This window comes from Eupeodes corollae, chromosome 1 (genome assembly GCF_945859685.1).
Source record: "Eupeodes corollae chromosome 1, idEupCoro1.1, whole genome shotgun sequence".
In the NCBI taxonomy this organism is placed as follows: Eukaryota; Metazoa; Arthropoda; class Insecta; order Diptera; family Syrphidae; genus Eupeodes; species Eupeodes corollae.
In genome coordinates, this window is record NC_079147.1 from 151,612,979 (window position 1) to 151,626,049 (window position 13,071).

The following is a 13,071-nucleotide window of genomic DNA, read 5'->3' on the forward strand; positions in this document are numbered from 1 at the left end:
TAAAATTTTTTTAGTTTTAGTTTCCAGATTTTACGGGTTTTATATAAACTTAAATTGGGTGAAGAGATGTTAAACCAATTTGTATTTATACTAATTTTTTACTGTGGAGAGACAATTTCACTGATCGTATCAATAAAAAGTCAATTTCTGAAATGGAAAGGTTTCTATTGGTTGGGTTGTTTAAATTTGAAAGGTATTTTTGAAACTATTAAAAGTCTTAGGCAAGTTTCGGAGAGTCGAGTCTGTATCACTTGCAAACTCATGAACACTGAGTAGTGATCCGAGATGGCATCAAGAGTGATGCAAGACGATTCCAGAAAGCGCGGCGGATCGCTTTTAATGTGTGGATTTGTGTTTTTTTATATTCTCAAAAGCCTTTTCGCTTTCCATTTGGAAAGCGAAAGTTTTTTCCAACACAATGTCATTCTTCTAGTGGTTTTTGAAAGCGACAGGCGTGATAGTGGCGGATTTCAACAAAATGTAAACAAAAATAAGTTTTATTTGTGTTTTTTTTTTAAATATATTAAATTAAAGATATCAATTACCTATTTTTGTTGAATATTTAACGAAATAATTTTTTTTTGATTAGGTAGTAACAAACATACCTCCACGAAGGAATTTGCGACCCTCGTAGAATTCCTAAAAGAGAATAGCGGAATAGCAAAGGGAATTCTAAATGCTCCCGAATATAAGGCCAAAACCAGGGAGCTTTGGGATGAAATTACTGTTGTCCTTAATAGTCTTGGACCTCCAGTAAAAACGTCGGATGGTTGGTAGAAGGTAGGTCGAAGCATTCTCTCAGTTTCGTGTTCATAATGAATACAAATTCTATTTGCATTGAAGTTATGGAAATATTTTAAGTAACAAAAAATCCATGCTTGGGACAGGAGGTGGACCGAACAAACAGCATGTGTTCTCAGTCTTAGAAGAAGACATTATTGCTTTGCTGGACTTAAACACCCAGGTCTGTGGTCTCAAAGTAAGGAAATTTAGAACAGCAGATGCTTTTCCAACCAGAGAACCTTTAAAAGAAAAAATCGAACAAATACCTCAAAATTTTTCACTAGAAGCCTGTTAACTATTTGAGGAATCTGAAATTTTACTGTCAGGAGAAATAAATGAACAACCGGAATAAGGAGAATTCGACAAAGAAATGGAAGAGCATGCACAAAAGACACCAACTCGCCACACTAGAACTTCCGCGGCAACATTAAAAAAAATGTTGGAGCTCCAAGTGAACCAACAAAAGATGTACCAAGAAAAATCGTTACATCTCCTAGAAGAGCAGAATAAGTTATTGGAAAGAAAAAATAAAGAACTTAAATTGCAAACGGAAGAGATGAAAAAATTCGAAGACTGAAGGAACAAAAACTAAAGATTTTAAAAAGAAAAAACGATTTTATGGAAAACGAAAGCAAGGAAAACACAAAACTAAAACTAAGAGAGTTGGAAATAAAAAAAAAGAAACTCGACTTGAAAGAGTTTGAACTCAAAATGAAAACATAGAAGACATACATATCTTCGAAATAACTGAACGAAGTTAACCTGAAATATTAAGTTCCTGTGAAATGAAGTGCTATTTTTTTTAAACGTTTAGATATATGTAAGTTATTATTTATGATGCGTAATGAAGAGATATTTTTGTATAGGTATAGATACATAATTATTTATGACAAATTATGTTTTGAAAACTAAAAAGATGCGAATGGAATCAATATAATATGTACATAAGTATTTATTTATTTATAAAATAATAATAAAAACAAAACATTTAATACTATTTAAAAAGAATCTTTTATACTATCTCGTATTTGCTTTGCAATGTTGCCAGCATTTTGAGGATCTGCAATTACGACATCATCATCACTATCTTCAGGAGCTAAAAGCTGATGGTCAAAATCTACTTTGCACTTAATACATACATTGTGTAACATTGCACACACATTTGTAATCAATGCTGCCTTTTCCGGCCGGTAAAAAACCTTCCTTTCAGAACTCCAAAACATCTTTCTATTGTGCCTCTACATTTTGAAAGAACCGTGTTGAATTTAGCTTCACGACTGTTGGGTAGAGATAATTTGTAGGGAATCATCAACCATGGTTCAAGGATACAACCGGCATCACCTTTAATTGAATGTTGCATCTAGTTAACTTCCCATAGGAAGTTATTGTAATGGGTCCGATTTGTCAAATTGAAAATTTTGACATTTCTCGACGTTTCAAGGTCCCTAGAGTCGAAATAAAAGATTTTTAGAAAGATGTCTGTGCGTGCGTGTGTACGTACGTTTGTACGTCCGTACGTCCGTACGTCCGTACGTTCGCGACGTTTTTTTCGTCGTCCATAGCTCAAGAACCAGAAGAGATATCGACTTCAAATAAATTTTGTTGTACAGATAATAAGGCAGAAAGATGCAGAAAGGGCTCTCAAGAAAATTGCGTGGGTGGTTTTTTTACCATAGCAGTTTGAAAAAAAGGTGAAAATTTTGGTTAACCTTAAATATCTTACGAACCAAAAACGCTAGAGACTTGAATTAAATTTTATATAATATATTGTAACGTGATACCAAACAGGTATATTTTTTGAAAAAAATCAATATAACGGTTTTTTTTATAAATCAATAAAACTGAAAAAAAAATTTGTCACCTCCAAAATTTAACGACTGAAATATGATTTCATTTCTAAAACAATTTTGTGCAACGAAGAATAATGTTTTTGATATCTGATAAAATTTTGAGAAAAATCTAATTGACAGTTTGTTTTACAAAAAATAAAAACCTAAAAAAAAATGTATAAAAGTTGGTAAAAATTGATTTTCGACTCAAATATCTTTTCAAAACTTTGAGATAATAGGTTCTAACTAATTTTTTTTACAAGAAATATTGTTTTCAACATTAGGACAAATTTTGAGAAAAATCGAATTGACAGTTTTTTTACAAAAAATAAAAACCTGCAAAAAAATGTATAAAAGTTGGTATAAATTGATTTTCGACTCAAATATCTCTTCAAAAATTTTAAATATTGGCTTTAATTTACTTTTATCTTTCAAAAAATCTTGTTGTCAACATGCAGTTAAAGTTTGAAAAAAATCGAACTGACAGTTTTCTTACAAAAAATAAAAACCTAAAAAAAAAATTATAAAAGTTGGTAAAAATTGATTTTCGACTCAAATATCTTTTCAAAACTTTGAGATATTGGCTTTAATTTACTTTTATCTTTCAAAAAATCTTGTTGTGAACATGCAGTTTAAGTTTGAAAAATATCAAATTGACAGTTTTTTTACAAAAAATAAAAACCTAAAAAAAATGTACAAAAGTTGGTAAAAATTGATTTTCGACTCAAATATCTTTTCAAAAATTGTAGATATTGGCTTTTAACTACTTTTATCTTTCAAAAAATATTGTTGCCAACATTCAGTAAAATTTTGGAAAAAATCGAATTGACAGTTTTTTTTACAAAAAATTAAAAACCGAAAAGAAATTCACAAAAATTGGTAAAAATTGAATATCGATTCAAATGTCTTTTCAAAATCTTGAAAGTTAGACTTCAAACTTATTTTATCTTATAAGAAATATTGTTTTTAACATTAGGACAAATTTTGAGAAAAATCGAACTGACAGTTTTTTTACTAAAAATAAAAACCTTAAAAAAAATTTATAAAAGTTGGTAAAAATTAATTTTCGACTCAAATAACTTTTCAAAACTTTGAGATATTGGCTTTACTTTACTTTCATCTTTCAAAACACTTTGTTGTCAACATTCAGTAAAATTTTGAACAAAATCGAATTGACAGTTTTTTTCACAAAAAATTAACAAAAGTTGGTAAAAATTGATTTTCGACTTAAATATCTTTTCAAAAATTGTAGATATTGGCTTTAACTACTTTTATCTTTCAAAAAATATTGTTGTTAACATTTAGTAAAATTTTGAAAAAATTCGAATTGATAGTTTTTGTAATATACGAGTACATATAAACAAACTTTGAAGCAAGACAAATCGACAGACGGGATGGGAAGTTATCAGTGTGGGTCGCATCCCAGCCTCTTTTTTAAGTATTGGGGTAGGTACTTGTGAATAAGCATATAAGGAATAAGCATACCAAGAATTTTGTTGCTATCTCCTTCCTTGAACTTTTTTTCCATAAAAGCTCTTTCGGAACTGATGGTCCATACAGCAGAGTCATGGGAGCTCCCACCATAGCTAGCATTATCGCAAGTAATCCTAAGGGTATGGTCACAAGCCTGTTGTTTTTTTTTTAAATTATAAATGGAAGGTTGTGTAAGACTTTTTAAGCATGCAACCCACCATCATTACGTTCAAGCTATGGTATCCTTTTCTTTTATAGAAATTATGTTCATTCTTTGAAGGACGGACTATGCTTATATGAGTCCCATCGACACACATTATAACACCAGGAAACCCACTTTTTTGGAAGAAATAAGTTTTTGCCTTCAATTTTTCCTCCTCTGTCATTTCAAACGTTATGTGTTTTGGGCAAAGTTTCTTCTCCAGTATGTCCAGAGTTTCACTCAAAACCTTTGATACCGTTGGTTGAGCCATAGCGATTCGGTAGTCCTGCCCAACGCTCTTTTGGTACGAACCTTCCACTAAAAATCGCAATGTAGCGGCAAGCTTGAGTATTGAAGGCAAAGAGGTAGTGTTTTCTCGTTTGAAATCATCTTTGATTTCTTCAAAAACGTACACAAATGCTTCTCGCGATAGTCGAAACAATTTTATAAACATTATTGAACAAAAATCATTAAAAAAATTCAATTTGGAAAAAGATAATTAAATACACACTCTTTGGGGGAACATCAAGAGGCGAAGACCCACTTCTAAATAGTTTTCTTTGAATATTTAAATAATTAGCTTCTTTTCTTGCTTCTTCTCTTTCTGCATTTAAAAAAACACTTATGGAGTCCATTGAAAACTAGTTGAAACCAACAATAATATTAAAATATAACTACAAACATTAAGATACTTTTTTCAGAGAAAAACAATTAGTTTTGGTGGAAGGAAATGTCATATTTTTGGAAAGAGCTGACAAATAAATGGAAAATTGGAAAATATCATGGAAATGGATTGGAAATATTTGACATTCAAGCTGGAAAAATGGAAGGATCGCTTTCATCCATGTTCGCTTTTAAAATTAACTCAAAGCGAAGACGGTCGAAATTGAATTTTCGCTTTCAATTCGATCCGCCGCGCTTTCTGTAATCGGCCCTCATGAAGTTATTAGAAAAAAATAGATATGGAAGCCCGATGCTGGACAGGTAGTGCCTGGTGCCGTATCAAGTCTAGATCAAGAAAATGGTTGTCCTGGAACCAATTGGCCAGAAGAAAGCCATTCTGGTTTTGTAGTCGAGTCCCCCCAAAGAGGGTGACGGGAGTTAAAATCACCACCTATTATGATGTGATCAAATGGATTTAGGGAGTTCCTATATTATAATGCGCCGAGGGAAGGGAAGAACCAGCATTACATGGGACTTAAATTGAGTGCTAATGAGGTGTTTGAGGAGTTTGAAGGAATTATGGTTATGGTAGTTGAAATCATGCTAATGGTGTAAAATTTATGGGAGAAACGAATAGTTTTATTGAGTAGAATTCCTGTTACTCGACCATCATTATTTCTTATTATATTGTATTTGTTATTAAAAGGCCACTTACCATAGTTTTTTTAAGACAAGTTTCTTGAAATAAAAGCGCTGTAGGAGAGGTCTCTTTTAACAAAAAGTCAATTTCTAATGTTTTTCTTCTAGATTAGGAATTTATATTGGAGGCAATGAGGTTGAAAATCATGGTAAAATGGGGGAGAGGGAGGCGATAAAACACAGGTAACCACCTGGTTTCTAAGATTTATCCATTTTCTTGTAGTTTGCCCAAAAGCCTCAATTGTTGCACCGCTTTAAGTTTTTTAAATAACAAATACCGTGTCAAAAAATCAAACAACTTTTTCGAAAATTTTACAATTTTATTTTCTAGAACAAAGTAACTAAGCATAGAACATTTTTAAAGACAAACAAACTTACAAATTGGTATAAATACAATGATGAACAAAAATAAAAAACTATTTAAAAATTCAATGCTAAACACTCCTTCAAAATATTTGAAAACAGAATGAAAATTATTTTTGAAAATTTCGAAAAAAAATTGTAATAAAAAAAGTCAAAGAAGAACGATTAGATATAACTGAAATAACAAGTAGTTTTTTTAACAAGTGGACAATTAAATTTACGATTTAAAAACTAATAAGCAAAAGATTATAAAACTAATGAAACATGATAAAAAAATATGGCTTGGCGACAGCCTCTAATTTTAGAAATGAGGTTAGATATTGGTAAACCAAAAAAGTGCAATTCCGTTGGGGCATCCCTTGAAGTTCGCCGGGTGTCCCGCCGACTTACAATTATATCATGAAGCGATTGATGTTTTCGTTTATAGAACAAGTTTGCACTGACCGGGCTCATACAGTACGCTTACACATGGCCGTACCTTTGACAACGGTAGCATTGTTTCGTGTCCGAATTTTTGACAGAATCCCATTCGATTCTGTGTCTAAGTAAGGAATTTTTTTTTGATTTTTAATAAACTATCCCTGTCCCCTAGAACATAGAAGAAGAGCTCAAGTGAAATATCGTTCTGCTTAGACCATTGGTCTCAAATTTCTTGACAGTCAACCTCAACGAAGAGTCCAGTTTATTAAATTCTTTCTGATTTTCTTCAGATGAAAAATCATTTGAAATGCCTTCCAAAATGGCATTATATTTCTTCAGTTTTTTAGGTGTAAAGGATTCTACTAAAAAGAGGCTATGCAGCTCAACACTCCTAACTATAATTTTAAGTTAGTTTTGTATGAAACTCCCATCTTGAAGATGGGTGGGCACCATACTTCTGATCTTGAGGGAGTTAGGTTCGAGTCTACGGCAGTTGATGTTCTTATTGATGCGTTGTGGTAGTTGATGTTGTTATTAAAGTTGGAGTTAGAGCTGTTGCCTCTGATGATGTTAAAATTGCTGTTGCTTCAGCCCGCAGTGTTAGTGATTTTGTTCGTCGAGTCTTCCTCGTCTTCAATCTCATTGAAAGGTGACTGTGGTTGTGGTTGGTAACAACTTCCCTTGCAACCCTTTTTTTGTCAACAGGGGGTTCATGTTGTCGACTTTTCCTTGCCATTACCACCGTAAACTTTTCCTTGTCACCAGCAAGAAGATTCCTGAGAACTTCAGCACTGCCTAATTCGGCGCTTTTTTTATTAGGAGCGTTTGAATTGTTTGAGTCGTGTCCAATAATTACACAGTTATTAATTGACGCCTGTTGTCTGGCGCCAAGCAAGTTGTTAGCTGCATCTGGATATTTATTGGTGAATTCCATTCTTAGGTAGCGGCAGCGATGATTTTTGGTTTGTCTGCGTCGGATAACATTTTCGATGGTAATTTAATTTTATCCGCAAAAGAACGTTTATCTGGTGGTTCTCTAAGCTCATCAGGAGGACGGAACTCACTTTTCTCCATTGTAAGTAAAAAAGTAAATTAATTTTTAATGTATTCAATAAATTTAGAGAAAAAGAAATTCAGACGTCTGCACTGTTCGGAGAACGAAACGAGAATGACGTCTAAATCTTCCGAGTGTCTTACGTGTAAAATATTATTTGACAGCTGTCATTTTCAGCTGGTCTATCAAAAAAGAAACCCAAAGTTATTCAAGAACTTCTGGAATCTGTGCGTATCTGACAGATGATTTAAAATATACATACATAGATGAATTTGAAGGACCCCGAAAGTTATTTTAATATTTGTATGTTTTTTTCGTAAAAATCTAGTGAATTATTTAAATTCCCATTGAGAGTTTTATTTTACAATATTTTTTGATCTCGAAATCTAAATGCTTGTCTGCTTTTTGTAAACAGCTTAAAGTTGCTTTTCTGTATAGAACAGTTATCAAATTTTGGCTATCCAACTCGTTTAATAATATATCTAAATCCAAAAATAAATTCAATTCGAGATTAAACGCTGGAGCTTTCGTCTGCAGATCCGTTTGGCTTACCGATAATTGCGTCAAAAAGTAATAAACTGTAATTTAATTGGATGAATTGGCGCCTCGTGAATCTGGCATGGATTGGCGTCGACCCAAATTAGGAAATTTTTGCATACATTCATTTAAAAATTGGCTTCATCGCTAAAGACGATTTTAAGACTAAAATATTGATTAACTTTAAACTGCTCTTAAATCCAATTAGCGAACAGACGACGACTTTTGATAATAATTTGATTTGTCTTTTATAGTGACTAATAAAAAAAAGATGTTTTGACAGAAAGTAGAAGAAATAATATGGTCACCACGAGCTGTCCAAATCAACCCGTCCTTACTGGCTGCGTTCAATCTCGTGTTGGATAGGGTATCTTGGATAGGTGGATTTTTTGATACCTTGTTGAACGAGTAGTACCCGTGGCATGATGGTTAGTGCTTTGGACTCAATTGACATTTACACCACACTCTTCAATAATGCATGGAAGACCGCTGTGGTTCATCCTCTCCCGAAAAAGGGAAAGGACAACTCCAACCCGTCAAATCTTCGGTCGATAAGTCTTCTTCTGAGTATCGGCAAAGTTTTCGAAAAGATCATCAATAGGGCTCTGACTAAGTGAGCTGCGGACAACAATATAATTCCAGATAAATAGTTCGGGTTCAAGGCGGGTCATGACACAGTTCAAGCTGCGTCTAAACTCGTTTCTGATATCCAATGGAATAAATCAAAACAACAATGCACAGGTGCAGTTCTGGTTGATTTGGAAAAGGCCTTTGACACCGTATGGTTAGAGGGTCTTTACCTAAAACTGAGCAGGCTTGGCATAAGCAAGCCATTGTTGTATATACTTTATGATATGCTTAACGGTGGAAAGTGGCAATGTAACTTCTACCACAACATTCACAATTAAAAATGGTCTTCAACAGGGAGCGGTGAATTCGCCGATTCTCTTCAGCATTTACACCAGCGATCTAATAGGTAGTCTTACAAAGACAATTGCGTACCCCGACGATCTAATTGCGAACAGAACGGCCCGAAAGGTTGAGGTTATTAGAATTCTCTTGCTGCGTGATTTCGACAAGATTCAGCGATATTGCAACGATTGGAAACTGAAAATAAATGTCCAGCAGTTGGAGACAATTGTGTTCAGAACTCCGTTGGCTAGGGCCACGGAAGATACGTGCAAGAATGGGGGCAAGTTGGTCATCGTTGATCTTCAAGGGCAGCCATTAGAGAGCAAAAGTGTAGTGAAGTACCTTGGTATCTGGTTAGATCAGTATTTATATTTCGACAGACATATAAATGTTGCTCTGACCAGGGCACTTTGAGCCTTCGCTCTGCCGAAACGACTGTGTTTTAGCAGTCGGCTTGACTCCAGAGTGAAGGTAATTTGCTACATGGCCCTCATACGGCCAATGATCGTTTATGGTTGTCCTGTGTGGTTCAACGTTTTTTTTTTCCCAGATGGAGAAGTTTCGGGTGTTCGAGCTGCAGTGTTTACGACGCTGTACCGTCTTATATCGAACGAGGTCCTATACAACGGGGCTCGAATCAACAGAATTGACAATTTCGTGATAAAACTCGTTCGAGGTCACATTGCAAGAGCTATGTCTTCGACCAACAATTTAATTTTCGGGGCGTTCTATCCGAACGAAGAGTATTTTTTGAGTGCACGCTTGAGCGGCTTTATTCCACCAGAGTCATTCCTCTTTTTAGACAAATGCGGTCTGATACAGGATAGATTGGCAGTTCCGTTAATCTATAACGTCAGACGAAGAACCGTGGGTTCCTTCGGTTCAGTAGGGCTGTGTCCGAACGGGACCGAATTGATAGGGTGAAGCAGGAGAACCAGTTTTGGTGGCTTCAATCGGCGCTTGATAGTGGGTAGTCGGGATGGGGTTTCAAGCCTTGGCCGGCTTACATACTTGTTTAATAGTATTAGGGTTTAGTTTTAAGTAGAATAGGCATGGTGGCACAAAAAAATACAAAAAAAATAAAAAAAAAAATAAGAAAAAACATTAAAAAAACATTTAAAAAAAATATAAATAAATAAAAGTAAAAAAAAGACAACAAAATATGAAAAACAAAAATGTTAGATAGTTAAATTTGCTGCTGTGGTTGTTCTAGTTTTAAGTAGTTTAAAGGTAGAATAGGTAATTTAAGTTAGTTTTAAGTTTAATTTGAGGACCTAATTTTAAGTAGTTTTTAAGTAAAAATAATAATGGATATTGATATTAGTTTTTAAAATTTCTATTGAATAAAAAAATAAATAGAATTGAATTAAAGTTTAAACAGATCTTAGGGCCGAAAAGCATTAGTAGTTAGCGTTATAGTTTAACTTAGAGTGTCCGTATGGGACCAGTAAGTTAGTTGTAAGTTATGGTTAATTAGGCTAGTTTTATGAATTTTTGTCTAGCTTTAAGATAGGTTTAAGGTTGAATCAATAAAAGTGAATTTCAATGAAAAAAAAAATGGGGTTAAGACTGTCATGCGAAAGGTCTTGGGTTTGATCAATGCATATGCCACCTAAAGTTTTTTTTCAAGGGTACTGCCTCTTGCGAGGAATTGACAAATTCTCCAAGAGTAATTCTTCTCATGAAAAGTTCTTTCTCAAATTTGCCGTTCGGATTCGGCAACTGTAGGTCCCTTCCACCCCTGACAACAGTACTCGCACACAGTAATGGTTGAGAGTTGTCAATCACTAGACCCTAGTTCTCAAACGCACTGTGGCGCCACCTAATTTATTTATTTGTTGAACGAGTTGGATAGCTGTCAATAAATAAAAACAACATTCAGCTGTTCAGAAAAAGCAGAGAAACATTCAAGCTTCGAAGTCAAAATTGTAAGATAAAACATTTAATGGATAATCAACTGACCTAGCAAATTGACATCTCAGCTGTTTTTGATCAGCTGTTATTTTACACTTAAAACACTTTCAAAAAGGTATCCGAATACCCTATCTATCTGAAATTGAAATCAGTCATTGGGAAACTCTTTTTATACAAATTAATGTACTCCTTAAGTTTTTTTGACAGATTATTCATTCTTCTCTGGTGCTGACTTTTACACCACGTTTTTCTTGTTCTAATACAAATGGTTTGAAACTTTTTACCAAATAAAAATTAATGTTCAACTCAAAACTTCGTTTTTTTTTTGTTTTTGTATTTCATTTTTATCAAAAATTAAGAAAAAATATTTTCAATCAAAACAAAACAAAATCTATTCTACATTCTACGACAAAAGTAAAAGAAAATGTTTTAAGTTAACTGTGGACTTTGAGAACGACTGGTTTTTCTTCACTACGCACTCTCAATTATTCAAACTGTAACCAACTTCACATCTATTATTGCCGGGCGTCTAATACCAAATGTCAGCTGCTGTCACTAACACATGTCGAATAAACCAACTGGATTCGCGAATTAATTTTTCACAAAATTGTTTTGTTATTTATTTTTTAAAACCTTTTGCAAATTCCTTTAAATTAAATTGAAACTAAATTAAATAAATGAACAAATGATGTGTTGAAATATTCCTTTTCTTTTGGAACACACTTTATGTGTTCCTAATCGATGGAATGTTGTTATATTTGAGTTTAAGTTTTAAGTGAAACAAAAAGAAAAGAAAGAAAAAGAATCCAAAAGTGTGTGAAATTGAAATCAGTTCTAATTTATTTAATAAATGAAATAGAATTTAAATAATTTGTGAAACAAAAATGGAGTCGAATAGTAAATCGAATCCAAGTGAAACTCCAAAACAAAACAAAAAGAATCCATCGCCGCAAAAAAAGAAGAAAAAGAAGAGTCCATCAAAAGCATCACAAACGAAACCATCATCATCGACACCTTCGTCGTCGTCGTCCAGCAAAAATACATCCAATTCCAATCAATCAGCAGGTCGACATTCTGACCACAATGACAGGCGGTAAGTTTTATATTCAATTTTTTAAAGATTAACTAAATTCCTTGCTAACTTTGCCGCCAAATAAACGCCTTGAATCAATTTGACTACGAAACAAGGAGAAATGGCTTGAGAACTACTTCCTAAAAGGCAGCATGTACAGTACATTGGACGTTTCTTCACATCTAAACTCCAATGGCATTTTTAAGATTCAACTTATTGTCTGAGCATGGTTTCTTTAAATCTTAGTTTCACGGTGCAAGGCAATTTTTTGGTTATAAAAATTAAAACCGAAGTCATCTTTTACAGTATGTGGCTTGATGATACTTTTTGCAGAACAATTTGGTGTTTTAAATTGGCACCAATTATCCTTAAGTTCATATAAATTGTCAATTCTTAAATTTACTTTACATATGTTGACATTAGACAAACCTAAATTCCTTCGTATACCATTTACACATTTTATTGAAAAATAGTCTTAAATGTATAATTCTTAAAGTTAGCTAGCTAACAACCTTATTACGTCTTTGGGTAAGTTTATTCAGTTGTTCATCTCTTAACCATTATTAATATAGCTCGTATAGGTATCCTCAAATGCGCCTCGCACGAACAAATTTCTACAAATGAGTTTACTGTTTGAAACATTTCGTTTTGTTTGATTACATATAGATTATTAAGATTCATTAAAATTAGTTAAACAATAGATTACAATAGAAAATTTAAGTTTATAAGAATATGTGCTTTTAAGAAAAAGAAATATTTCAAATAAATTATTAACTTGAGATTAAGGCATCCAACAATGGTGATTATAAAGTTATTGTGCCATCTTCATAAGAGATGTTTCACAGTTATATGCTGTTATAGAGTTTGTTGAGTCCAGAGATTTGATAGCGACCTGACTGTCTGAAAAAATGCAGATATTAGATGTTAATATAACGTTTTCTTTAAGCAAGGACAGACTTCTTTTGTCGCCAAAAGTTCCACCTGGAACATGCTATAATGAATGTTAAGGCAAAATGAGAGACTTAATTTCAGTCGTTCGGAGTATAAACCTCCACCAAACCATTATCCAAAAAGTTATTCAAGCAAGAGTTATTCTGATTCCTCTATAGTTGGTGCAGTATTGAGGGTCTCCTTTTTTCAATATCGGGCA

General features: G+C 33.3%; 2 protein-coding genes across 2 annotated transcripts in view; both read left to right on the top strand.

The window, feature by feature from the left end:
- The window catches only part of LOC129943098 (ras association domain-containing protein 8), a 447,741-nt gene that overhangs the window by 430,017 nt on the left and 4,653 nt on the right, over window positions 1–13,071 (top strand). The window lies entirely within an intron of this gene.
- The window catches only part of LOC129943097 (PHD finger protein rhinoceros), a 159,489-nt gene continuing 157,829 nt past the window's right edge, over window positions 11,412–13,071 (top strand). The window contains exon 1 of the mRNA XM_056052325.1: window positions 11,412–11,942. Within this exon, the coding sequence (XP_055908300.1) occupies window positions 11,734–11,942 (209 nt within the window). The 5' untranslated portion in view covers window positions 11,412–11,733. The remainder of the gene's footprint in view (window positions 11,943–13,071) is intronic.